General features: G+C 38.4%; 1 protein-coding gene across 3 annotated transcripts in view; it reads left to right on the forward strand.

The window, feature by feature from the left end:
• POU6F2 (POU class 6 homeobox 2) overlaps positions 1-27,682 on the forward strand; it is a 312,367-nt gene that overhangs the window by 45,262 nt on the left and 239,423 nt on the right. The window contains exon 2 of one of the 3 annotated variants that reach the window (XM_085226674.1): positions 9,931-10,102. In XM_085226674.1, coding sequence (XP_085082800.1) covers positions 9,931-10,102 — 172 coding nt within the window. Of the gene's footprint in view, positions 1-9,635; positions 10,103-27,682 lie in introns of those variants that run through there. The other 2 variants (XM_085226673.1, XM_031554003.2) reach the window with 2 other exon arrangements.

Here is a 27,682-nt window from a genome sequence, read left to right on the forward strand (position 1 = left end):
AATGTCTAACCTAATTATTTCTTGATGCAACTTAAGGCCATTTCTTCTCATCTTGTCATATGAGACTTGAAAAAAGGGACTGGCATCCTCCCCACTGCAACCTCCTGTCACGAATAGAGAGTGCTGAAGTCTCTTTCCTCTTGTCCTGCTCTTCTCTAGACTAAACAGCCCCCTTTCCCTCAGTTGCACCTCATCTTGTTTTCTAGGCCTTTCTCCACCTACATTAATCTCCTTTGCACATACTTGAGCAACTCAATGTCCTTGTTGTAGTGAGGGGCTCAAAACTGAACTCAGTATTCGAAGCGTGACCTTGCCAGGGCTGTGTACAGAAGGACCATCGCTCCCCTTGTCCTGCTGGCTATTCTTTCCGTGGGATGTAGGACAAGAGAAGCCATTTTCCATCTTTGTCTCTAAAATTCAAATATGCTGTATTAAGGCAAGAAGGATGAAGCAGGACAAAAGCATATCTAACAGCTGATGGCCTTGTTAATTACATAACATATAAAACAATGCTGGAGTTGTCCTAGATTTGGATTTGGGTTTTGGAAGTCTTCAGTGTTGTCCAGGGAGGGTAATTCAAGGCAGGCCTCCTGACTGGCCTCAGATTGGCAAAACAATTTTTGTACTCAAAAAGAGATACCTCAGCAATTTTAGGTGTGATATTCTGGTCAAAATCTGACCTGCCTGATGTGTATTATGGTTGTTTATTGTATCCTTATTTCCAAAAGGAAATAATATATGCCCAATTCCTAAACTGCTTTGGGTTATAACAGTGCATTGTGTTACAGATTGTAAGTGATGTTTGAAGTTGCATTCAAGCATAGAGATGGATGAAACTGGAATTAGAAGCACTTTAAAAATCTTCAGCGAAAAAAGTATATATATATATATATATTAGGAAAGTTTGCTTCACTGTACTAGAACTGATATGTCGCTGTTTCAACAAATTTTCTTTAGAAGGTGTTGCTTTGTGTGTCTTTCATGGAATTCGTGGTGAGAGATGAGACCCAGCTGAAGACAAAGTTACTTTCTTGATACGGCCAGGTCTGTTCCATCTACATCTACAGATGGAACTTGATTTCCGTTTTTCTACTTTGTGTATGAGGTTAAATTAACTGCTGAGTTGAGTCACTGTTTAACCATGCTGTGATTTTTCTTTTTTCTGAAATTCAACTTAATGTTTTCTTTGTTTTGCAACTTGTAAATCCTGTGTAAATCCAGAAATGTGAGGTAAAACATTTTTCCTTTAGCTAACAAGAGTCTTCTTCAGTTGCTGAGTCCCTTTTTAACTGCCTAGTCAAGTTTCTCTCTCATACGTGACCAACATTCAAAAGTTACTTTTAAGTTTTGGTGTGGTTACAATGTGCTAGTTTCTAAAAGAAAATAATTTTAACTGAATTCTGGATTTTTCTTCTCTAAAACTCCTTCTGGTGTGCACAGACATAGACAAAACCTACCAAGTTACGTAGGTCACTGAGAAAGTAATGCTCCTATTTATTTCCGTGGAAGCTACGACAGATACAAAGAGCACAATAACACCATTTGATAGAGCAAATTCTCATCTACTAAACACTAGTTTTTAACTTAGTCACCAGCATTAGCTATACCTTTTTGCTAGCAATGAACAAAAGCCTGCATGCCGCACTTGTAAAAATATGTGCCAGCAGAGGTCATCCACAATCACCACTGCTGAAATGCACCAGCCACCGCCTCACTGTGCTCACATCCACTGCTTGGTTTCCATAAGCATTCAGCAAGTGTTGATGGATGTCAATGGATGCCATTTTTTCTGCATGGAGAAATCCAGGTCCATACCTTTACTTCAGATGAAGTCCATGTCAGACTGCCCCTCTGCTTCTGTCTTTCTCATGGTAACAAAATGTAATGGAATGTTGGTGGGAAGGCTCAGCCTCCTGTGCCACACGATCAACATCCACCTCTGACGTTGTGGTCCAACATAAAAAAATCAGAGGTATGACTTCCAGAGCAGCAGCAGTGGTGGCAATCCCAGGAAACAATCTTTTAGTTAAAGAACAAAACCAAAACGAAGAAACTGGAAGTAACACAGAACTACCAGCATCCCACGAGGTACCTTATTGCATTTCTTAGTTCCAGAGGCCTTATATGTCCTTTTTCTTACCTGTGGAGAGCAGGATTGTCTTGATGAAGGGATGCTATGGTCGTTGTATGGATCTTTAAAATAAGTCATAAGATTGGGTGGAGAGAGGATGAGACCCAAAAAAGCTTTGTGTTTAAGGCCCTCTCAAAACTGAAAATGCGTTAATATTAGCAACAACAGGCTGTCAGACTGGCAGGCTAGTAAACAAACACTTGTGTGAAGATAATTTGGCAAGTAGAATCATGCGTGCTTTGTGTGGTTGCTGTGGAGATTAGAACAACCTAGTATGAAATATTTTTCAAGATAAATAAAAAGTTTTCATTTTGATCTGAAAGATCCTCTAGACAGCTACAATATGTTTATTATATTAATGTAGACTGGCATTTGCAGAAAAGTTTTAATGCATTTGATTCTTCTGTTTTGTAATAGAAATTTTTTCAAGTTCTTTGGAAAGTTGGCCTCACCATATACAAATTTTAGAAAATCCTGGGTATTCTTATAGATTTACAATTCAATGGAGGGCTCCTTATTTTTGGCACAGCTCCCTCCGGAACAGAGCTGATAGAGGTGGCAATTCCTCACTATGATGAAACTTGCTTATTGATTGGGGGTTTCTTTTAATTCTGAATTTACTTGCTCTCCTATATGATCTACTCCTTTAGGAGGTCAGATGGCAGAAAAGTAATAGGATGGGTAAGTTTCTTGAGGGCTCCTCCTTCCATATTGTTCCACCCTTGTCCTGTCATGATCTACAGAGCCTGATCTTCTGATGTCTTAAAAATCGTCTGCTTTGGTATGGCTAAAACAGCTAGAAGACTGCTTTATCTCACCATTTCAAGACTTATTTCTCTTGGCTGTGTGCTATCATTTATTGTGAACACAGTAGCCTCTCAGAGTAGTAGTGTCTCTGTCTCTTGACCTGTGGATGCATACATACTTCTACAACGCATCCACTGATGAACAAGTTCCTTTCCACTAAGCAACATGTCATTTAAAAGGAAGATCATTGTATTCTGGCAAAGGCCCGAGAGGACTCCTGTTAACCTAGAATTAATAGATGACAGTTATGTCACTTCACTCTGTACATGGTAGAAGACTTTGCAGGTGAAATGCTTTGCCACAGCAGGAGCAAATAATTGTTGTATCAGCTTAATAATTGGATCAGAAGTCTTAAGTTTACTAACTCTAAAGCAACATTTAGAGTAAAACTTCTATGCTTTGGTTTCATGCCAGCAATGGTTTTATTTATTTATTTATTTATTTATTTATTTATTTATTTATTTATTTATTTATTTATTTATTTATTTGTTTGTTTATTTCCTGATTGCAGTTGCTGGTGAAATAGTTACTTCTCATGTTGTACATGCTAAAACCAAATTCCTTTACCCTTTTTGAATGTTTAAAGCATACATCATGACTTGCTGCGTGAAGCTAGTAGGGCTATGTTTACGGCAACAAACCCAATAAAGTAAAATTGTGACGTAGTCTGTTATTGCTGTTTGTTGTATCTATATTTCCATGCTGAAGCTTCCTATTAGAGTGCTGCAGAGCAACCCTACCAGCACGTAGGTGAGGACTTTCTTGTGAATTTTTCAGCTTACTCCTACTAGATGCAAGAAACATGGGAAATTTTTTCATTAAGGAAAATAAATGGTTCAGTACAGAGTTATGTCTACTGAGGAATTTTTGTTTGACTTAAATTAACTATGTTGAAGTAGTATTCAAATTTGAGGACATAGCCATTCAAGGGACATTGCCATGTAGTTTTTCTTAATAAATAAACAAATAATAAAACAATAACAACATGACTTTTTAAAAAAAGATTCCTAAAGCTACAATTAAAACCTTTATGAGTTTTGTAAAAACACAGTTTCTGTCAGAAGCTGTTACATTAAGCAGCACTAACCTTTTCAACTTTCAGAGGAAATGAAATAAAGAAAATAAAAGAAGACCATCTCTGACTAACCTGAAAAGAGCATTTAAGTGAAAGAAGGCACCGTGGGTAGCGATAGTCTCCCTAACTTTCCAAATTAAGTTGTTACATGAAGTGCAGATTTGTTAATATGTGTATAATTGCGCCATGGCTACTTCTTTTACAACATCGTTTTTAACTCGAGAGTGCTCCTTTTTAGCTGCAATCTAGCTATTAGGTGTGAAGATGAATATCACCAAAGAAATACGATTTCTAAAGTCAAACTAGCATTGAGAAAAGGGAACAGAACAGAACTATCTTTTCCACTACAGAGACTTTCATGAGGAGATAAATACAGTTCTAGCCGAAGAGAAGTGGAGACTGTTTTTTGTGATAATATTTATATTGAGTGAGAAGAGTTTGCGATGTATTAGCTTCTTGCTGTAAGGAGAAGGGCGGCAATACGGAGTATTTTAGTAAGTTGAATATGAGTAATACAGGTAATATAAGTAAATATGTAATGCAGTAAATACAAGTACGCTATCAAAGCAGTGAAGGGAGATCAATGATCACATATCAACAGCCTTGTTTATTTTCATTACAGAAACATCCATTTAAGGATAGTGGTGCAGATGGCTGGGAAGACAAGGAGAACATTTTCTCTAACTTTTCTGGAGAAATGACAGTCAGCAGGTAGCAATGGTCAGAGGCTGGCAGGGGTCTGAATTCTGATTCGAAGTAGGTTGCGTAAACCACACTATCTATAGATTGGGATGGAAATATGGGCACAGCAGTGGCAGTACATAAAACAATGTTTAAAGATGAAAGAATGAAAGTTGCCCACTAGAAGTCTTTGTTGATGAAAAAATTTGAATGCCTCTAGAAGCAATAAGACAGCCAAAGAAGGACTAGCTCCTAAGAGGACCAAGGCAAAATGCAATCCTAAATTTCACTAGCATTTGGCACAAATAAAACCGATCGTTTCCTAGTAGAGATTTTAAATGTATTCCTCACTCAAAAGCTCTAAGTTATGCCTTAAAACAGCTTTTCCCAAGGTTATGATGGTAGTCTGTCTCAATTAAAAATAAACCACTCTAATGCCTGAATAGTGTATATACTTTTTTCTATTTACTGGTAGCATAATTGGAGTGATTGTTCCAACAGACAGCGTCTGTATGTCCCGAACAGAATTCTGTGCGTGACTAGAATCCTAGAGGAGGAGAAGATTTATTTCATTTAATTGGGGTTGGGGTGGGTGCCAGAAAATTAAAATATGTTTAGGCCAGAGAAATGAAGTGATTTCAAACTAAGGGTGAACTAAAAAGAAGCAAAACAAAGGATCTCTCTTTCACTTTTTTTATTAAAATAAAAAGCATAATTAAATTTAAACTGGCAATGTTTGTGGGTGCAGTGACTACAAAATTTAGCCCAATGCCTAAAGCAGTGCACAGAGTCTTTACAAAGCCTATCATCACACAAATCTTGCGTTAAGGATAAAAGTAGCTTGAAGTCCCATTTTTAGATCTCTGCCTAGGGCATATTTCACACAAAACCATATAGTTTTCTGTAAAAGCTCTCTGATTACTAAATAGTTTTGCTTAGAAACTGCACCTTTACCCTTGAAGTGCAGAGGCAAAGCTTTTAACACACTGCTAAATGTTCTCTGCACTTTGCATGGTGCTGCAAAGATGAGGAAAGTAAAGGTTTGGACTTTTACAATAGGCTGGGTGACCAGAGTTGCAATTTGCATTTGCAAATCCTTCTGATTTTTCCTGGCAAATGAAGCCCACCTGCTTGGTGAAGCCTGGGAGAGGGAGAGCAGAGCAGAGGTACAGCAGCTGAATTCCAGCAGGTGCAAACTGCCCTTTGGGGAGAGACGCAGCAGGGAGGGCCCCGTGCTGCACAGAGCTGTCAGCAGAAGCTCATGGAAAACAGGCAAGCCTGGTAATAGCAGTGTGAGATGGACAAGAAATGGATGACAAGTTATATGAGTACCTGCAAGAGATCCGTGTAAAATTTGTCCCTACATATGTGGTGTTTACAGCTCTATTTTGAATAAGGGGATTGTAATGCCTTAGTTTTCCTGGAACAAGAACTTAGTTCTTATCATTGTAATGCTATCTAAAATGTATGCCTTTTACGTACCCTTCCTTCTGCTTAAAGCAGATATCCCTTTTCACAAAGTTCATCTTGCTGGTTTTTATGCATTCTTAGACTCCTAATTTTGTGTACGAAAAGCTAAAACTTTGGCATGGACGTTGATTAATGGAAGTTACAGTGTTGCACTGTGACCTACAACCTGATCTTTTTCACTTTCCAAAATGTCTGATCCACAGACATCCCCAGGGGTGAGAGCAAATTCTGAGGAGATTATATGCAAAAAAAGCACATGCGATTCTCGGCCTTGACTCACCCTCTTCTAGGAGGAGAGGAAAGTGCTGGGCCTGCAGCTGGCTACTCTGACAACAGCTTCTTCTTCCGAAGGCCCTGAGAGAACCTGGACTAAAAAATGCCCAAGCATGTTTCTGAAGGAAACGCTTTCTCTGAACCCATCATTTTAATGATTTATTTAGCCTTCATGTAACTAGAAATTTAGAGAATATGCAATCTGTCTGCTTTCGGAGGAAGTTGTCAGTCATTCCCCATCTGAAATGAGGCTACTCTGGCGGTTAACTACAGGCACTGCTACAGTCTGAGTTGGGGCAGCAGCTCACACGCCAGTTTTTGCTGTCCTTCGCTCTGTGTCTGTAAAGCCACTTTAAATTCACTGTTAGGAGACTGTCAAGCTTGTGGTGCAGGTCTCAGAAATATCCCGCAGCAGTGAGTTCCAAGGCTTTAGATTATTCTGACTTGTCCATTTGGACGGAGGCCTCTTTTTTCTTATCAGATGAGACGGGGTGAATAGTTCCCGATCTACGTTTTCTCTGCACTGTTTGTTATTTTGTATACTTTGATCATGCTTGTTCTTACTCACTTTTGTCAGATAGATGTTCCCAGTCCTTTCAATCTTTTTATCGTTCTTGCTGCACATCTTTCTGATGTATCTTTATTAGGTTTCTTAGCTCATTTCTAACCAGAAATAAGCAAAGTATTCCAGATGAGGTCAAATCGTTGATGTACATAACAGGTAAAATCCCAGCCCTATTGCTGGGAATTCACTAATATCTAAGGGGTGAAATTTCTTCCAGTGCTGTAACGTTTCCTGTGTTTCTCTTCCTCCCATTTTTTCATGCATTCAACTTCAAAATTCGGCAGCTGAGAATTTAATCTAGAGTCCTACTGATGCAGCATCCTCCATTAAATTGCTGCTAGTCCTCAGATTAGCAGTGTAAGTTTGTGAACGGGAATAGTTCTCTCCCCAAAGTACTTTAATGAACGGGGTAAAATTTTCTCCTGATTCACATTTGCAATGGAATCATACTTGCAATTCATTTTGGATGACTGGAACCAAGGGCATCAGCCCCGACTTTGAACAATACTGTGTTCACAGTGACCTTAAGCTAGAAAATCTGCAAAAAAAATGCATTATATAGCATATGAAAACAACACACATGTACACACACTTTGTGTATGTATGACTTTGTCCATAATTTATTATGAATATGAGGGAAAGCAGTCAGAGAGGCTTTTATAGCGTTTGTAAAAGAAATCTGTTAACTCCTTTTCCTCCCCAGAATCATCTAAGAAATGTTCAGATTGTTGCTGGCTGATAAATACAGTAAATGAAATGTTAATAAATCACCAGCAATTTAGCCTGACAATAACATGGATTGACCGCATTGATTAAATTGATTATGTTTCATATATTTACAATATGTAGACACAAGCCCAATTTATTTTCTGAAGAGTTCAAGGTAGGTATCATTGGTTTAGAGGGAAAAAAAAAAAAAAAAAAGCCAAACAAAACAATGGAGTAATGTTTGTGGTTGCTATCTGCAATAATCTAATGCTGACAGAGAGCAGTATTTTATTTAGTAATTAACAGTGTAAAGGGGAGAGAAGCTGTCATGTTGGTTCTTAAGCTGGGGAATGTGATGAAAGATGATATCTGCGATCTCATCCTTTCCACTTGTTTAGGATTGTCAGGATGAGAAATGTCAGCATTATGAAAGCTCAGCTCTGCTCTTGATATGATAAAACCCTTCAAAAGCCAGTCTTTCTCTCCCTCTCCCCCCTCCTTTCTCCCTCTCCCTGCACTTGCTTTTTTATTTATCCTGTTTTGTTAGATGGCAGAAATATAATTCTTTTCTTTCTTCCTATTATAAGCCACCATTTTTGTTTTATTATATGTTTCACAACCCCTAATGCCCCACTGAAAATTACCTTGTTAAATGACAGTGTTTCAAAGCCATGAATCCTTTCCACCATTCCCTCAGAGGTTTGAAACAGTCAACAGACTGTAAAGAATAAATAATAAAAAAGTATTGATTATTTTGATGACTGTGAGATTCAATTAAGTATTAATTTTGCCCTCCAGTGGACCTATCAAGGTATTCAAAAGGGAGGATTCGGCTCAGCTAAATGTGTGCTGAGTGCTTCAGCCTTAAATAGGGAGAAAATGTGTTTACCTACAGTATTTGAAGAGGAGTGCATTGATGCACAGAGTCCAATATTTAAGTGCTGTGCAAATTAAGCCCTGGTGACAGTGACATTGTTTTCAGCGATATGAGTATTGACTAAAGAAGTGCATTTGATGACAGCTTAAACTATTTGTATTGATTAACATTTTCATAGATTATCATGTGTCATATCAAATTCACTTTTCAGACATGAATACATTAAAAAACCCATAGGCAAACATCGACCAATGTGATGACGGGACAGAGGGAACATGCTAACCAACCTACTTGCTCGCTGGTCACCTGTTCTCTGCATAAGAACCATTTAGGCATGAACTTTGCAATAAATAGCTGCCAGGGAGCGCAACAAGGTCACTTGTTCCTTTCTTTTTTTCAGTTTTTTTTTTTACTCTGGTTTCCCTGCTGTCATGGTATTATACCTGTTAGTTTGCAAACGGGATAATAGAGTGTGCTTGGAAATAATGCCTGACCCCAAATGTCCTCAGTGAGCAGAAGATAAAACAGATCCAATTCGTCAGGAAACAATTTAAATACGTAGATGTAAGGTTTTACGGGGCTATGACGTCCCAAGCACGACAATAATTGCAAACTGTTTGTGTAAGTATCTTCCCTCATTTTATCTAAAAAAAAAAAAAAAAAAAAAAAGTTTACGTGTTTTTAATTTTAAAAACAAAAATATGTGTTTGTGTGTGTGCTTACAGACTTCTGAGGCATAGCATCCCAGAGGTGAGAACCGTTGGAAGAAATCTGTGTCTCTGTTGAGTGTGCGTGCTGAAATGGCTATTTGTTGCTGTGTATTTTCATAGAAACACTGGCGGAGAGGTGTGTGTGTGTGTGTGTGTGTGTGTGTGTGTGTGTTTGAATTTGTTAATGTTGCACGGAGGAGGATGCCTCTTTAAATCACCGGGGAGTGCTGGCAGGGCGCTCCTCTTCGGTGCCGTTGGAGCATACAGGAATTTCGTTTCTTACTACGTTAAGGACAGAGCGAGGTGTAAAAACATACACACACAAAAAGCACATCCCACAATTAAAGCTGTGTTGGTTATGTTGCTTTCATAGAAGTTTTTCTCCAAAGCATCCTGAATCTCTCACATGCTAGTTGAGCTTTAATAGGGTGGGGAGTAATGGAAAACTCATTGGATCTGTAATAGCTCTTCACTTGACTGCAGCCAGCAATAACAGCAGGAGCAGCCAGAGATAAGAGAGAGAGAGAGAGAGTGTATGTGTGTGTGTGAGGGAGAGGGAGTGGAAGAGAGACTATACGCACACCAAAGCTGCCACTTTTTTTTTTCCCTCACTCTTTTTTTCCCCCATCCTAGGATCCAATGATAGCTGGACAAGTCAGTAAGCCCTTGCTGTCACTGCGGAGTGAAATGAATGCAGAGTTGAGAGGTGAGGACAAGGCAGCTACTTCAGACAACGAGCTGAATGAGCCCCTGCTTGCGCCTGTGGAATCAAATGACAGCGAGGACACTCCCAGCAAGCTCTTCGGTAAGTCTGTCTAGGTATTTCATTTCACTGCTACCATGTTGTCCGGAAGAGCAATCTCCCCCCCGTTCTTTTTTATTTTTTTTTTATTTTTTATTATTATTATTTTTTTGTTCACTCAGTTCTCTCACAAGTACCAAGGAGTAGTAGTAGCTCGGAGCACGCAGGCAATCAGCCCTCTGCTCCCATTGCGCCTGGCTACCGCGAGTGACAGTGGCACCTCCTGAAAACTTTTGTCAACAGTGAACTTATTTTATGCAAGTTGCGCTCGTTTTATGTTCTTATTTGGCTCCAAGGTCTCTGATGTTAAAAATGGAAGTGGAATCCTTTTTCTTGGAGTATTTTGTTAACATTTATGGCGTTAAGTGCTGATGTGAGTGCATGATATGCTATCAGCCCTTTCTGTGGCTGGGCTAAACTGAGGAGCTACCATTTTAAATGGTAAAGATAAAGCAGTGTAAGGAGAGCTGAGACAGTCCCATCGCAGACACTCTGTACTGAGTAAACAAAGGCTACCAAGCGTACTGCACGTGGAGCTGGTGGCTTTAAAATTTAAATTAGAAATAAAATATTTCTTCTAAATTGTGTGCCAGGAAAAAAAAAAAAAAAAAAAAAGCAAAACTGTTTAATTTTTAAATAGCCTAAATTATGCCAGATGAAAGCATAATCTTTCCTCATCAAAACAAAAGCAGTAAGAGTGGCACTCCAACACAGACATCTGTCATTCAAACGGATGACACCCTGTAAGCCAACTCAGGCAACTCTGATCTCTAATCAGAAAAGGGAGCAGAGTTGTTGAGGCGCGTGCTTGAGTGATAGATGTTGATAGATGTCTGAGCTGGAGCAGTACTCCACGGTACATAGTGACATTTTGGGTTTAGTGTGACTGCTCTCTTGGAGGAGTTCCTTTTAATTATTTCCATTTGTGACTTAAGGGAAGCCTTAATAGAAGCAGAGCATTTCCTTAGTTTTTCCATGATCCTATAAGTAGAAGTTGAAGGGAGAAACGTGTTGTTTAATGAGAATGCTGCTTTGAGGCACAGAGAGAGCCCATTTTCTAAGATTCAAGTTTTGATTTCATAATCTGTAAGAAAATCTGTAGTGGTGTTCACATTTCAGTATTCCAGCTACAGTTAGAGCTGAAAGATTTTATAAATAAAAGAATACATGTGAGTTTCTTTAAAAATATTCCTCACCCCTTACTAGAAGAAATAGCACAGAAATGTTTAACTCACTAACTTTGCTGCAAATAAGAGAAAATAAAAACAATAAACCTAAAATTTAATTTCTCAGTTGCAGTAATGGCCATCACTGAATATCACATCCATGTTTAAGTACCCTCTCAGAAATCTTTGTTTCCATGGAAAACATAGTTTCTGTTATCAGTTTGTATATTCACACACCACGTAACAATTGTTTTAGTCCATTTCATTCAGGAAGTAATTCTGATGTCTAAAATACAGGAGGCTGTTACTTGCATATATATTGGTATAAATATCTTTTACTGTTTATATATTTTATGTGATCAAATGTACTGGGTGCATCTGCTAAAGCAAGGTATAAAAAACAGAAAAATGGACTTTTAATTGGAGAGTGCTGAAATGTCTGCTTTTAGACCAGGCGAGTCCTGTGATAAAAGGCGGGCTGTTTTTTTTGAGCCATTGTCATTTGGGTGGTAATGAAATAGGCACACGTACTTTCATTAGAGTTGTCGTGTGGGATTATAGGAATGATGTGCAACAATATCTGATCTCCTGAATTGTGAATGTAATTTGTGTACCTAAAAGAGTGTTGGAAAAGCTACAAATTAGTATATCGTGCTGTTTGTTTCAGCAAGTGTGTTTGCCAACCTGGTATATATACTGCTAAAAAGATGTTCCTAAGTAAAAAAAAAAAAAAAAAAAAAAAAAAAGGAAAGAAAGAAAAGTAGGTGAGATAGTGAGATAGTTCTATTGCCTCAGTATGAACTTATGTACTGCTTATCTGAGTTCTGTGACAATTACAACAGATGCTACAGATGTTGTAGCAGCAGCTCTTACCAGTTAATTTTAGTAACTTTGAGAACAGAAAGGGAAAAAAAAAAACGGGGCTATTTTGATACATTGAAGGATGAAATGAAGCAAATTTATTCAAAATAGATACTTAGCCTTTATGTCCTGGATGTCTCCCTTTAAGATACATTTGCAGTAAATAATTAAAATTTACTTTTATTTAAAGCTTTGATGCTTGCATATGAAGGATTATTCTATATCTGTTTCTCTTTGTTTAATGTTATGAATAGCATATTAGGAATGCATACTTAAGGGCTTTATTTGCAGTCTCTGAAATTACATTATTTGTGAACGTGTTTGACATATGATGGCATAGAGATTGGCATTTTCTTCCTCTTTCTTCTGTGCGATGAAAGAAAAGAATTTCCTTTATCTAAAATAGCATGTAATAAATTCTGTGTGAAAATTTGCCCAGATCTATTAAGCAAGAGAGGGAGAAGCATTTTAGAAAGTCACAGGGAGGAAAACAAAGTTTTCCTACACTGTCTCTTTCACGTTTCTTGAAAAAATGGTGAAGATCATGCACTGAATTAGTGAAAATGAATGAGCAGCAGTTGTGTGTCTTATGTTCTGTCGATGTGAGCAATATTTCACGAGTCTTATTTTCATACAGATGAACAGAATTGAATGATTAGGTGCAAAGAGCTTTATTCTTTCTCATTGGACACATTCTGCTTGGCCTTCTTGTGACAGATGGGTTTATTTCTGCAGAGACCCACATTGCTCACCTGTACCTTTTCCTAAAATCCACGTCTTTTATCTTATACTTCATTGTTTCAGTATTTCACCGCATACCACAGAAGCAGTGGATATTCATTTTTTGTTTTGGTAGCACGTGGCCCAAAAAAAGGCACCTCTTTAACACCTCAGTCCCTGCCCCAGGTGAGAAGAGGGCAGGGCTACGATGAATTATGCTTATGTTTGACTAGGAAAGATGTGCATTAAACTTTTGTTTCTCTTGTGGGGGTGCTCTGGTGCTGATTCTGGTACCCTTCTGAGGTGGATGCTGCAGCTCTGTGTGTCTCAGATAGCAGCACTAGCTGGGACAAGTTTTTGGCAGTTTGCAGTAGCTCCCACCTGAAGCTGCGTGTGGGGGCATGGGCATGGGGCACTTAGTCACTGTGCTGCAGTGTTACTTGTGAGGGGGGTGGCAGGAGCAGCTGGGATCGGCACGGTTGTGATTGCTGCCTCTTTGCCTTCTTTTCTTTCTACTGTGGTGTTTTGGTTGGGTTTTTGTTTGGTTTTATTTCCAGAAGCAATGGCTGCCCTGTAGCTGGAGGGGCTGTAGCTGTAACTTCCGATACTGAAATAATGTGAAACAAGAAGAGAGTTAAACACAGTGAGAAATGCTTTCTGAAGCGCAAAATATTGGGAAATCTCTATATTCTGAGGCATGTAAACTCAGAAGCAGCATTTTCAAGTCTGGAGTTTGTGCAGGTTTAGAGTTGCCGTTCCAGAAATCCCACTTTTGCCTTGCAACAAAAGGCAAAGCTACTTAACTAGAGATCTCATGATAGTTATTTATTGTTTAAAATATTTGTGAAGCAGTATCTCCATTTTAGTCATGTTAAGTAATTAAGCAACACATAATTTAAGGTTGGCTGGCCGGCATTCCTGGCAGTGTCAGTTTCAGATCAGCTTGTGTTACTCTGCAGTATGCTTCAAAATAGCCACACAGGCCTAATTTCCCAGTTCTCACTAAAAAAAGCTTTTTTTTTTTTTTTTTTTTTTTTAATGTTAAGTAGTAGCTTTGCTTGAATAAATACATTAGGATTTGGTACTAAATTAGGTGTCTTTTTACACAATGTCTTTAAAGAAGTTTAAAATAAGTTATCAAGTATTGGTCTGGAAAATGTCAAGAACAAAACAACGTTTAGCTATGTAATATCACAACTGTTGAGATTCAAAAGCTGGTGTAGACACTGGGCTTATGTTGTGTGTGAAATTCCCTGTACAGTAAAAACCCCAGGAAATTCGTCCAAGCTTGAGAAGCACCTGTGGGCTGAGGTTGGCTTTTATAGGGTTGGCTCAGAACAGTGAATCCTTAATTAAAGGTAATTTGTGACATAATTAGATGTTGGCTAAGATAATTCGACTAAATCATAAGAAATTGTGTTTGCTTGCTTGTTTGTTTGTTTTTGTCATATATCAAGCCTGTAGTTTTATGCATAAAGCTTACAAATTAAAAAAAAAAAGTATGTATTTTAGTGAGTGCCAGACCCAGCCAATATTAGCGGGACAGAAATGCTTCCTACTTAAGGATTGCAGGACAGCAGAAAAATAAAAAAGAAAAAAAGAAATGCTTACTACCTTTTTTTTTTTTTTTTTTTTTTTTTGTGCTGGCAAAGATTTGTGAAATTAAATCTTCCATCTTCCTGTGATGGAACTGAAGGCTGTGGTTCTGTACCAGCTTTCTGCTTTTTCATAATGCTGTGTACGTTTGACAGAGTGAGTGGGCTCTGTGAGTTAAAGGAATCTGCACTCGTTTCTGTAAACAAGGGTTTTGTTTTCAAAACCCTGAGCTGACTTTGGTATTTTGTTTTCCTTCCCAGAACCGTTACCCCCACTCAGACCTGAGAGTGTCTTCCTATAGAGGCATACACATGCGTGCTGCAGCAGAACAGGGCAGAAGTTCTTTCTTCTGCTAGCAGGTCCCTCATATTGCTCTTTAAGGAAGCATACGCCATCCAATATCATTTTAAAACGAGAATTGCCTCCATTAGAATTTATGACGCTGGCTTTGTTTCGGGTACAGAGGGTGAAGGCTAAATTGTTTTTCACCTCTGGAGACGATGGCTCGGCGGGTCAGAGCAGGGGTCACTGCCAGGCTGCTCAGAGAAGCTCACATCACTGTCATTAGCAGCACGGCTCGCCTGTGGGGAAAGGCCCACGAATAAGGAGCCGTCCTTTCATCGCCGTATTTAAGGATGATTCTCTGTGTTTTGGTTATGCTCTTGTATTTTAAGCGCCTACAAGGTGTGTCGGCCCATCAGAAATGTTTTGGCAAATTCAGGGAAAGCACTCGGTGTGTTCATTACTCTCGCTGCATTTTAAGGCTCTAGTGTGTATTTCTGTTCAAGGGAAGTTTGAAGCCTGGGTTGTTTCAATATTAAAACTAAGGCTTTCTTGTAGGAACATTTGAGATATGTTCAATTGGCAAAGAAAGACTCCTTTCTCTTCAAATAGTTTTATTCAGCAGATCCACAGTACTTTCCACATTGCGGATGCTTTGGTGTGAGGCATTATTGGTTACCCATACAATCATAGAGGGCCCTGGGACCAATCCTGCTAGTGCCTGAATGTGGGATGCTTTCATTAATGCATGTAAACTTTGAATTAGGAGCACTGTTTCATTCAAGGGGTGGTGCCAATGGGGAGCGTTAGGAGTTGGCACATTTAGAATATCAGCTCACAAATACAGGCCTGCAAGTTTTCAAAGAATCTGAAAATTAGATGATGGGATAGACTGTGTGATTTCTGAAGGATATGTTTGATATCAACATTAAAAATAGCAGTTTGAGAACAGTTAGGGGCTTGAATTACTCCTCTGACTTATATTATTGCCTGACTTCTTGGTGTAGTTCTCACCAAAGTCGAAGGAGAGAATGCCCTGGTGAGCAGGCAGCAGATGCCCATTAGTGCCTAAGATGTTGTGACTGTTGAAACACAAAGTAAGATGCAGTGGTAAGATGCAAAATCCATCACTAGCTCAGGGCTCCTGCTGTGCCCATGTGCTGCTGCTGCTGATACGGGCATACCGACACAAGGAGAGGTTGGGCTCCTGCTCCCTTTACCCATCAGTGTAAGCAAAACTGGGCGGATGAAGAGGAAATGTTGCTTGTAAATTCCCTTGCTTTTATGGAAATAAACCAGCCATTACTGCATCTCAACTGTGACAAAGGGAACCTATTTAAAAACAACAACAAAAAAAAGAACAAAACGTTAAAAAAAAACCATCAGACACAACTATTTTGAGTGTGGAGAAAGTACTGCTTTTTTTTTTTTAGACAATTTTTTATTTCTCATGAATTTCTAATTACTTATTTTCTTTTTTTTTTTCATTTTCTTGAGCTAAGTGTACGTTACACATTTCTCAAATGAGGCTTGAAGTCTCATTATCTGCATTTATATACAGAATAACTAAGATTAGTGCGGGAAGGAGAAAAAATGAAATCTGAGTATGCAATTTGTATGACTGAATGACAAATAGTTCGTTTTTAATTAGTTAATCTTTCTTCCCCTGTCTTTGAAGCTATAAAAATAACATCAACAAACAACCTTGTTTAAAAGCAACATAAATGGCTGGCGGTTTCAAAGGGGAACTTGCTGGCTACCAGGCAGTAAACAGGTAATTTGTGAAAGAACTGTTACTTTCTTTGATTGAGATCCTTGCAGGTTTGTGTTTTGAGATTAATAATAGATCAGACACTTGAACATTAGAAAGGAAGCAAATGCAAAAAATAGAGAAGGAAAGAGAATTGGATGTTACTATTGGACTATATGCGATGCAGCAAGTTCTCTTGGAAATATGCAAGAGAGGCAGACAGAGAAGAAGGTGTGTTTGCCCAAATGTGCACATGGCACCACTTAACACCTCTCTTGATTTCCTTATGCTAAACAAAGAGATAGCAAGTGCTTACACCAAGCTGGCACACTGTCAGGGGGCAAGCTGTATAAAGTTTCCTGCTGTCAGGTTAATAAATTTTTTAAAAATATCCAAAGGCAGAGGTAGCTGTAGGAAGCTCATAGTAACAGTTGCCATTCTCCTATGGATCATTTTTCTCTTTAATATCCTATGTAGCACTTGGTTTTCCTGGTTGCGTTGTTTTCCTAGGTTTTGTTCTTTCTGATACTTGTGGGTTCTTTGTTTTATTCCTTTTTCATTGCAAAGCTGTTTCTTTCTGGTACATCCATCACCTGTGGTCCCTTTCTGGAGAGAGAGATGGTCAGAGGATGGGAAGATCAGCATTATGGCTTTTTGATACAGCAGTGTATTCAGTATACTCTTTTTTTTTTTTTTTTTTTTTTTTTCCTACTAATGGTTTATTTTTTGATTTTTATTACAATTACAATTACCATTAGTACTAGTTCTATTATTAGCACTATCAAAAGAACATTTTGCTGGTTACAGAAATCCTTTCTGATGGGCTTGGTGACAGAAGGTACATTAATATGACAAGTAAATCAGAAAATTAATGATGAAGAGGGGCAAAAGCTGAATAACATTAAAAATTATAATTTGTGAGCTTCAGCTGGAATATTATTTTGTAATGGAAATGGTTTGATGTTTGTTCGTGTAAAGTCTTTATTTTTCTTCCCTGTGTAAGAATCAAAATCAATATTGGTATGAAACAAAAGGAGATTTGTATTGTGACATGTCCTGCTTTATGTTTTGATATTGCTTTGATGCTCTCGAAAGCAGGTCTGAGCCCTTTTACTTTGAAAGCGGAGGTCATCTAGAGAAGAATAGTACCTCAGCCTGTCTGGCTAAATAAAACCTGCTGTTTTCAGAGAGACTGAAATTGGGTTCATTCTGTAGATATTCTGCTGGTATCTACATCTGCCAAATCGATGCTCAACCCATACCATACCCCAGCAACTCTCTAAATGTGGTTAACACTAAGCTACTGCTTGGCTATTCCTAATGAGAGTTTGGATTTTTCCATTTTTATTCCAGAGTATGCAGAAGGAGTTGTTGGGAGAGTGTGTTATTTTTATCAGGTGTCCTTTCTTTTCAGAAAGGTAAATCATTGTTTTAATTTCAGAAAGTAAAGCAAAGAAAAAAACCTGCTCACGCTAACAGAAAGTGGTGACAAAGGTTTTTAAAAAAGACAGAAAGAAAAAAAAGGATTAAATATCAAAATTATCAATGTGGTTGGAATAGGACGTAAATTATTTTATTGCAATAAAAGAGTCAGTTCTAAAACAGTTTTATGTTACTCTGAAGATGTGAGTGTTAAACAAATGAGAAGAAGATTTTCTGTGAGAAACTACAGCAATTTATGATTACATTAGTTCTTTGCAAACTGTTGTGGTGTTTTTTGAAGTCCTTTAATACTTTTAGAGATAGCTGTGTGTATTTCTGTTCAGGTGATGGTTGACCATTAGTGATTCTGTGAAGTCTTTTAATTTTCTAGCTCGTTGTCCAATCTCACCTAGTCACACTTGTTTAAGTCTTGCTTTTAAGTTGTTGTATAATGATTTATTAGCAGGCAGTTCTGTTCCAGCAGAAAGTAATGGAAGTCCATTAGGAGACTGGAGTGGACACAGAATCTCACTACCTACTCCAAGTCCTTATAGAGGTTCAGTAGAAACAAAAATGCCTTCTTTCCTTTCTTACACTTCAATTTTGCAACTCTTCCCCTTTCCCTTCGCACTTGTTTGTGCGTGCATACACATGCATGGTGCACACAGCCGTGGTGTCAATAAGGTCTACTCAAGTGTTTTGCTTCTCTGCTGTTGAGTTCTAGGTTCTTTAGGTTTCCATGCTTTGCTTGAAGCTTATTCTTTGGGGTAAGATTTGTCACTCAAACAGGATGATCTAAAACCCTGGCTTAATCAGGAAGCCAGAATTGTTCTTCAGTAAATATACCCTAAGGCATACTTTAATACATTATACTATTAAGAACGTGTAATTATTTATTGAGGTAGCACGGTATTAACTGGAGAGGAAGAAAGATCATTTGAATTCAGTCTAATCTTTTGAGCAAATACAACATAGAGCAGTTTTAATATTTTCTTTTGCATATAATTGGGATTTACTCGCATGGTGTGAAGATGTCATGTTTGCTCAGCAATTTGAATAAACATGGGGCTAGATTTTGAGAGGTCTTGGGTGAGCACCCATTGGCATGCCTGCAGGAAGGTTTTGGGATGCCTTGGGGTGTTTGTTACATTAATACTCCTGTGCCAAACCACGGACAGCCCCTATTGCACTCAGACAGTGCTCTGCAACCTGCCATGTTCCACCTAAATGTCAGCTGAACATATGGAAAAGAAGGAGTGACTGCTTTCTGATGTCTTCATCTTTGCCAAAAGAGGAATTATTTAGCCAGTCCTGGGTTACCATGGTCTTCCCTTCCATCACGCACATAGATGTTGATAGCATGAAGGCTCTGTGATTCCATGCCCGCTGGTTTGGCGTTGCAGAATGGACAGTAGTCCTGAAGGGCTGACATCTGACCTGCTCTGGGCAGCAGCCATTTTTTTACCAATGCTGAAAGCTACATAAATCTGTCAGATAAGCAAAGAAGTTTTTTTCAAGGCAATGTTCAGATTGTCATAATTAGACTCTAAAAAATAATTTTGCACCAAAAATGGCAATTACTACTGAAATAAAAACATGACTAGAAAGATAAGCAATGGGACAGATATATATGAGCTCAAAGGTGATTGTAAATGTATAGGCTTGCTATTTCTCCTCCTTTCTTATGCTTCCTTGCCTCGTATCATAAATATTTGGGACTGCGAGCCACAAATCTCTCCACTGGAACAGTGGAATTTATAACTGGAGGAAATAAAAGGAAGAAAAGAAAATTAGTTTATTTACACTTCTGTTTCCTAATTGATTACACTTTATTCTCATAAGCACAGTAAATGTAATGATGGTATCCAACCAGATAAGCATCTGCATACATCATTTGATTTTTCTCTTATGAAGAGAGCAAAGGGAACTGTTGTGTGGCTCTGTGGCTGTGATTTGATGCATTGCTTTCCCAGTCATCTTACATGGCTACAGCAGGGTGAGCCTTCTCATAACAGTTGCTGACAAAAAATAAAAAAAATGAAAAAATCTTTCAATCAGTTGGTGCTGCTCGCCCTCCCCCAGCCCCCACATCTCTTTGCTTTTATGAGGCCATGAATAAAGGAGGGACCGAATGATACGAAGGCTTCCTCAGATGAGATGTCCTCGTTGATGAGCAACTTTGGGTCTGCTGGGACTATGGCTTGTGACTCTGGAACTCCAGTGGGTCAAACTAGGTGTAGGCAGTGACAGCCTGAGAACTCAGAGCAAAGCATTCATCTTGTGGGGAGGAGCAGAATCAGGCCCCTTCTTGCAGTGATTAAAAATAAAAACAGAATTAAATCTCTCGACTCTGGTCAGGCTTCTAATTTGTTTTGTTTTTGTTTTAATTTTTTTAATTTTTTGACAATCTGTTTTGGTTCTGTATTTTCTGTGACTTTGAATAACTGCTGTATTCTGAAACAGCTGAAGACAGTTTAAAAAATAAATATATATATATATAAATAAGATTCTTTAAAAGACAGCTTACTGCTGACTGTTTTATTTTGTTTATATCTGATATTTCTTGTGGTATTCAGATGGTTGTAATAGACTAGCAGGAGAGCTGCATGTCTTGTCATCTGTAGTGTATCAATACGTTTTTATAATGATACAATAACCTGAACCCTGTAACAGTTTATGATCCATTTGAGAATTCTTATGGATTCTCAGAGTGACGGAGACCTGAAAAAAGAACTTGACTGCTTTCTCAAAACTGGTGCTGTGACAGGAAAAACTAGTGCGCCTGTGATTTAGTTGCTAAGGAATCATATTGATCTGATTCGTCATTAAACTTTTAAGTTTAAAAAAAAAAAGAAAAAAAAAGTCGAGCTGTTGAAGGTGGAAAAAACAGTGATGTGATTGTGAGGGTCTGCAATACAGGTAAACTGTGCCATATCACTACCGATATTGATTTGTTATGATTAATAAATATGATTTTATGCATTACCCATGTACTGTATCCATAATAGTGCTTTTTTTAGAGCAGAAGAAAATTGCTTCTTGCTCTTTATTTTTCATTGACTATTTTTAGTCAATGATAAATAAAGAACTTTAACAGCAGTCTGAATGCAGGAAAGACAGGACTTTAAAGTGGGGCCTGCAGAATGTAGCAGTAATGAATAACCACACAGGGAAGTACACACGCAGCCATCTTAACATTTGTAATGATACTAATTTCCTCCTGCTTTTTAAAATATGCTTCCACATGAGCTCTCAAAAACCATAAAAGCCTGGCATGTAAAGTAAATTGTTTGTCACTTGCTGACGACCTGCCATATTTATTGTCAGGAGAAATGGACATTAGTTGGAAAAGCAGTTGTTAAAGGCCAAACAATTTTTAAAGATGGCAAAGATGTGCAAGGGCTTTCCTTTTTCTAACAATGAGCCACCCCTGCAGACATCAAAAGACAAGATAATAAGACACTTCAAGCACAATTCAAGATTATATTCAACATCTAAAGGCTCATCTCTTGTCAGTTTGCATTTACTCTCCCAGGGATGTGATGCTTCTATCATCATTCTGTCAAGAGGAGTCTGGCAGAAGCGATGAGGGCCCCTCATTTCACACACTTAGTGTTTTTTATCAAATAGCCCACGCTTATTCTGATTCAGCCAAAATGGAGGGATAATTTGAAGAAGGTCATGCACAAGTACAAAAATCTTGTGCTGATTTGTGTGATTAGAAGGCATTAAAATTGCACGTTTACGTTAGTTCCGAGATGTTTTGTCAGTTTATTTAGTAATACACTGTTGAAGCATTAAAAATCTTTTTTTTTAATTAAAACAAAACAAAAAAGAAAAAAAAAAAAAAAAGAAGCTTGCTTAAAACAACACATGCTCTATTATTTAGCAAATAATCTGACCGGTGAGCTATCCTAAGTGGCATTGTTTTAATGTATTTTTAATGTATCCACAAAATGTATTCCCAGCCCCTCTTCCCCTTGCAAGTGGGATGTTCAGGAGCTCCGGAGGTGAAAGCTTGGCCTGCTTGGACCCATTAGGATTTTCCCTGCTGATGGTTTCATCCTCTAAACTCTTGTTTGAGTAAGGATTTAGGAGGCTGAAGTCAGCACTGATATGACGGTAATAATCGTGATAGTACACACAGGCAAACCTGAGTACTGATGAAAATAGAACAACACATGTATGATTACTCAGAAGTGATGTTATTTAAAATACATGCTATCTTTGATTTGTTGCACAGATGTTTTATGGCCCATCTCAATCCGTTCACGTGGGCAGTTTTTGTGGAACCGTTTTTCTGGAAGCCAGAGCTGGGGCAGTGTTAGCATACAGCACCTGAGGTGTCACCTCCAGCCTCTTCCTTCCCTTTTCCTTTCTGTAAAGTTGTGATCTGGCTCTGTGTGTGCTATTCATGGTAACTTATCAGTTAATTAGGAGTCAGTTGTTCTTCCATTTGGGGAGTCCCAAAGGGAGGACTGGGACATAACTTGACTGCAGAAGCAGTTCTTCTGGTTGTTGTTTTCATAGGTCTTAGGTTAACGATGAAAATACTAATTATTCAAGACAGCGTTTGAAAAGCAATTTCATTAATCTTATCAAAATAATTTGTTGTGACAGTGTCCTCAGGTAAGACAGAAGAAAACTTGTAGAGCAGTGGTCTGTAAAACTTTTTGATAGTGCACCCCATCAGTAAAAAGTTTAACAGGCCCTCACAATGTATGTTTGGTCATAAATTATATGTATGTAGTACCAGGATAAGTGCGATCCAAAACACGCACAAGAAATTGAAATTAAGAAAGGATGAAATAGATATGGAAAATACTTCATAATTTTTTAAATTCTACTTGAGGTACAATTTTTTTTTTTTGTGTGTGTGTGTGTGTGTGTGTGTGTGTGTGTGTGTGTCTGTTTAGGCATGCTCAAAATCTTCAATGGAGCAGGTGGGCCAAAAGCTGTGTCTATTTTCATGTTTTCTGTCTTAACTGAATTCAGCGCAGGTCCCCTAGAGATGAGTGAGAGCAGAATTTAGATTTTTTTAATTTATTTTTTTTGACTGGTTATATGCAGTAAAGATCCAGAAGGATCTGTTTAAAATGTGCAGTCACTTTGCTTGTACAGGCTGCTAGCTTTCCAGGAAAGAAAATAACAGTGGTTCTTCAGCAAGCTTTTTTTGGCATCTCTGTTGGATGTCATGAATGAAACTTTTCTGAGGATTTCCTTTGTGGCAGGTATTATATTCATGTCATCTGGATCATACCACCTCTTGTTTTGGCATTACACAGCTCTTTTTCCTAACAAGGAATACAAGGAGCTGACGGGGAAAGGAACGCACAGGTGGTATGGAGTAAAATTGTTTTCTTCATTTCTGACTTTGATTTAAGCACCAAGAATAAAAAGTGCTATCAGTATTACTTGTGCTTGAAATTGGCTCCACGACACAAACCATAGATGGACCAGAACTCGGTGGGCCAGGTATATCCCATTGAAAGCAGTAGGAAATGAGGCTGTTTAAAACCTCTTAAAGCGGAGCCACTGCTGAGGGACTCAACTGGAGCTGCTCTGAATTTTGAATCAGGAATTTATTAACTCAGATAGGAAGGAGCTGTGAAGGAACGTGCGTTTGGCTTCGTGGAAAACCTTGCTCTGTGCCTTCTCTTTACACAACACAGAAGAAAAGGGAACCTGCAATCTTGGTGCATTCCAGAGGGCTCCCCGGACAAAAAAAAAACCTCAAGGGAATTAGGAAGCTGTGAACAAATTGTCAAAAAGATAGATGGAATTGCTGACTGACCTACTGGTAAGATCCGCTAACAACTTCCACCTCAGTGTTATGGTATTTATGCTGCAGTGCAGAGCAGCTTCCAAAAGGAATTCTCTTTCCTGCACATGTAAATGCTTTCGTGTATGTAATATATCAACAGAGTGTGCAGTATTGCTAGGGAACTTGTAAGGAGAAGCGAGTATGCAGTTAAGCAGCTGCAGATGTTTTAGCTGCCAGACAGTTATGTCCAGAATAAACTGTGTTTTTTTGCTCACTGAAAATACTTTCTTGCTTTATTTATAAGGCCTATCTGTATTCAGAAATTTCTGCTGAATTATTCTGGATAGAACTCATTTATATGTATCCGCGTCAGTATGACTGTGCATCTGCTCGTGGCCTGCTCCACGCTGTCCACCACTGGAAATTCAGCATCCTTTGAGGGGAGACAGTGAGATGCTGCCTTTGCAGGATGTTCCTCATCAAAGCATGAAGGAGGGGTAAAGATTGAAGGGCAAATATGACCCAAAGGCAGTGTGAGCATAATTGTGCAAGATCTGTATTGCCACTGAAAATGCAGGTGATTACTGTAAAAAACTTAGATTCCGAATGGAATTTCATTTCTAATAGATTTATTTCCCAAATTTTTATCAGCTCAGGCACGTATTGTTGTGATTTCTTTCAACAGAAGCATATAGGCTTCTACTGACTGTGGTCACTATGTGCATGTCTGTATTTTAGTGAAGTTACTCAGAATTTACATTCATTAAATATCAGATCCTGAAATGCAATGTACGGGGAGCGGAGAGAAGAGTTGCTGCTGAGTTCCAGTCTCCTTGATACAAATTCAGCCTTGCTTAAATCTATCCTAGTTTGCTTGTGTATCCTCCTTATTCAGTCCCTTCTTTCCTGGCACTGTTGTCCTGGTAGCTCTCTCCTCAGGCATGAATGTGCAGAAGACAAACAGTAATAACAAGTACTGTTAAAGGTCTGTAAATTGTTTTCCATTTGCTCTCAGGCCCCAAACTGTGGGAGTTGTCAGAATACATGCAGGGAAGCTAATACTGATGCTCAGTGCCAGAGAACAAACCAAACATCGCTATGTTGAGCAACCGTTCTCAGTTTAAAAAATAAATGGTAGCTGTTGTGCAGTCCATTGGAAGCATTCCACAGCAGGATCCAGGAAATGAAAATGAATTCCCATAAATGAAGGTTGCAAAGGCACTATGTTTAACACATTGTAGATGCCTTGCATTTCTACCTGTCTTACAAGTGATGGGAATGGGCAGTAGCTTTCACAGAAGTAGTTGCATTGATTTGCTCTGTGCTGCACCCCTAGCTGCTCTCTGAACCATTCTAAGTTGTGCTGGTAAGAATTACCTGGTACTTCTGAAAGGGCATCTTGCAAAAAACAGAAAGTTCACATGTAAAGTTGGAGAAGGAGCACTTCTCAGTTGGTGTGCACCATATAGTGTTTCAAAGTACTGAAAAAAAAAAAAAGGAAAAAAATAACAACAACAACAACAACAAAAAAAAACCAGTTCTGTGAATTTTAAAATCAAATTGGAAAAGGTAGAATGGCAAATGAAGATGTTGGTTGTACATTTTCAGTGTGCACAAAGGAATCTTCCCTTAATGCCTGCACTAATCTGCCAGGAGCCTAGGAAGAGCGTGCACTTATGTAAACTAAGTGCCTATTTAAGCTCCTGCACAATGACACTTTGGGTAATTCTGTATGCTTCTGGATTAGTGTTTACATGAGTTGACTGTGCATTGTTTTCATGGGTAAGTGAAAGTGAATAAGCATGCATAAATGTGTTTCTGTAGATACAATTCAACCTTTTTGTGTTACCACTCAACTGTTTTTCTATTTAAGCTGCGACTCTCACTGTGGTGCCTCCTTTAGAAAATTCTTGCCTAACAAACAGCTCATTAAATCATTGATAAGATTCTGCTAAACAAACCCTGGATAACACTGGATATCACTCCCTGACAAGCAGATACACATGCACACACACACATGCCCCAAAACTTACGTTTGTCCAATTTAATAAGTGTTTTGTTTTTTTTTGTGTGTGTGTTTTTTCTTTTGAAGTAAAAGTGCAGGTCAGGCCTAGTGGAATTACTGAAATTATTAAGCTAGCTATTAAGTAATGAAACTTGTGGCTATTAAATACATCTTTGTAGTTTTAAAATCATTGCCATATTTCCTAAGCATCTTTCGTTCTCCTCCTTGAAAAGTTTTTCAACAGCTTTGCTCTCAGAGACAGGAACAACACACATAGCAAATTATTAAATCAGAAACTGTTTTCTCCAAGAAGCATGCGTTCAGAACCATTCGGTTTCACTCCAGGAGGCAACATCTCAGAATGCAGTAATAACCATTTACTGATATTTAGTCAGGTACAACAGCAGGAGTTGAAGAAGGCAGTTCTCTCACTTTCACTTTGCAAACTGTGAATGGCTTCCATGAATATTGGACTTGTTTGGCAGTATTATATTTTTATTATATTTTTTATATCTTTAGGAAGACGTGCCACATTATTTTAGTAGATAGGAAGAGGTGCTTTTTTAAAAGTGTCTAGCTAGCCCATGTTGAATTCATGTTCAGGGTGATATAACCTACAGGTGGCAAGCGTGCAATCCAACACAGGAGTGACCTCAGGAAGCCCAGCCCCCTTAAATATGTCAGAATGTGTTATGATAAAGGCTATTAAAATTCAGTAGAGATGAGTGACACTGGGAACAGCTGTTAAAAGTCAGTCTGCAGGAGATAAAGGCTTAAAAGATAGCTATAGAACTGTTCAATCAAAACGCAGCCTCTTCAAGTAATAGAACTACTTGTCTGATTGCTTTTTGATTAGAGAGTTTTTTTGGTTTTAGCATGAATTAAGGGGGCACAAGAACACCCATAGACCAACTGTTTCAGACTCACCTGCTGTGAGGCTGAGGTACTGATAAAGAGTAATGAGAAAATGAACTTTGTGGCATTTTGAATGTCAGTCTCTAGTCATCTATGGGGAGGAGGGTGTTTTAATATTGTTCTGTTTTAGTCCTTTAACTGAAAAAGTCTCTGCAGAGGAGCAGAAACAGCAAGGACTAGATATTTGTCAGTCTTCTAGAAAGACAATTTGATTTAACTTAATAAAAATAACGGAATGTATTATTGGTCTGTTGCAACACCAGGAACATGCTCATTGTCTTTTCTTATTCTCATGCTGGGATACTGTCTCCAAAATAACTCTGATCTTTCCAGTCCAGCCTGCCTTTTCTTATAGAGAATTGTTATATTAGTGCAGGTAAGAGCCAAATCTGTTTGTTTAATGATAGGTGACAAATGGTAATAGATTCAGCTAGAACATATATAAACATGTCTTCTGAATGGAAAATATGACCTTATGAAAGGAGTGCTTCTAAAACAATCAGTAGTCATTTAAGAATGATTTTTTGTAGGGCACTTTGTTGGGCTGTTATTGTCCAAAGAGAGCACTTCTGTGATGCAAGTCAGCTGCTGCCAATAATGCATAATTTAGCCACAAGCACTGAGGTTTACATAAATCTATGCCTGTTTACTATGCCGTGTTTTTCTACAGTGCAATTTTATTTGAAATCATGCTTGTGAATTTTAGACAGAGACCAAAAAGCATTGTAATAATACTTCAAGTTAATCATCATAGCAATGCCACACTACATTTCTTAAAAAAAATTAAAATCTTCGGCATTAAAATCAAAGTCAATAACATGAAATAATAAAGTACTTAACTCTCAACTCACTCTGCTGGAGTTCATGACAACTCCTACTCCAGGCCAGGTGGTGGGATCGGGGAGGTATTTTTCTATGAGGATGTGACCAGCTAGCTGTAAAGGGAAGCTCAGTGAGGCTTGCTTAGGGAGGTCCACTAAGTAAGTACCTCCAGAAGCTGTTTTACGATCACACTACCAGGCCCTGCAATGTGGATACACTGATGTAGGCACCAAGTGGTGCCAACAGATGCTGGATTAAGAGTTGAAGAGGTACAGAATAG

This window comes from Meleagris gallopavo, chromosome 6 (genome assembly GCF_905368555.1).
Source record: "Meleagris gallopavo chromosome 6, MGAL_WU_HG_1.1, whole genome shotgun sequence".
NCBI classification, from domain to species: Eukaryota; Metazoa; Chordata; class Aves; order Galliformes; family Phasianidae; genus Meleagris; species Meleagris gallopavo.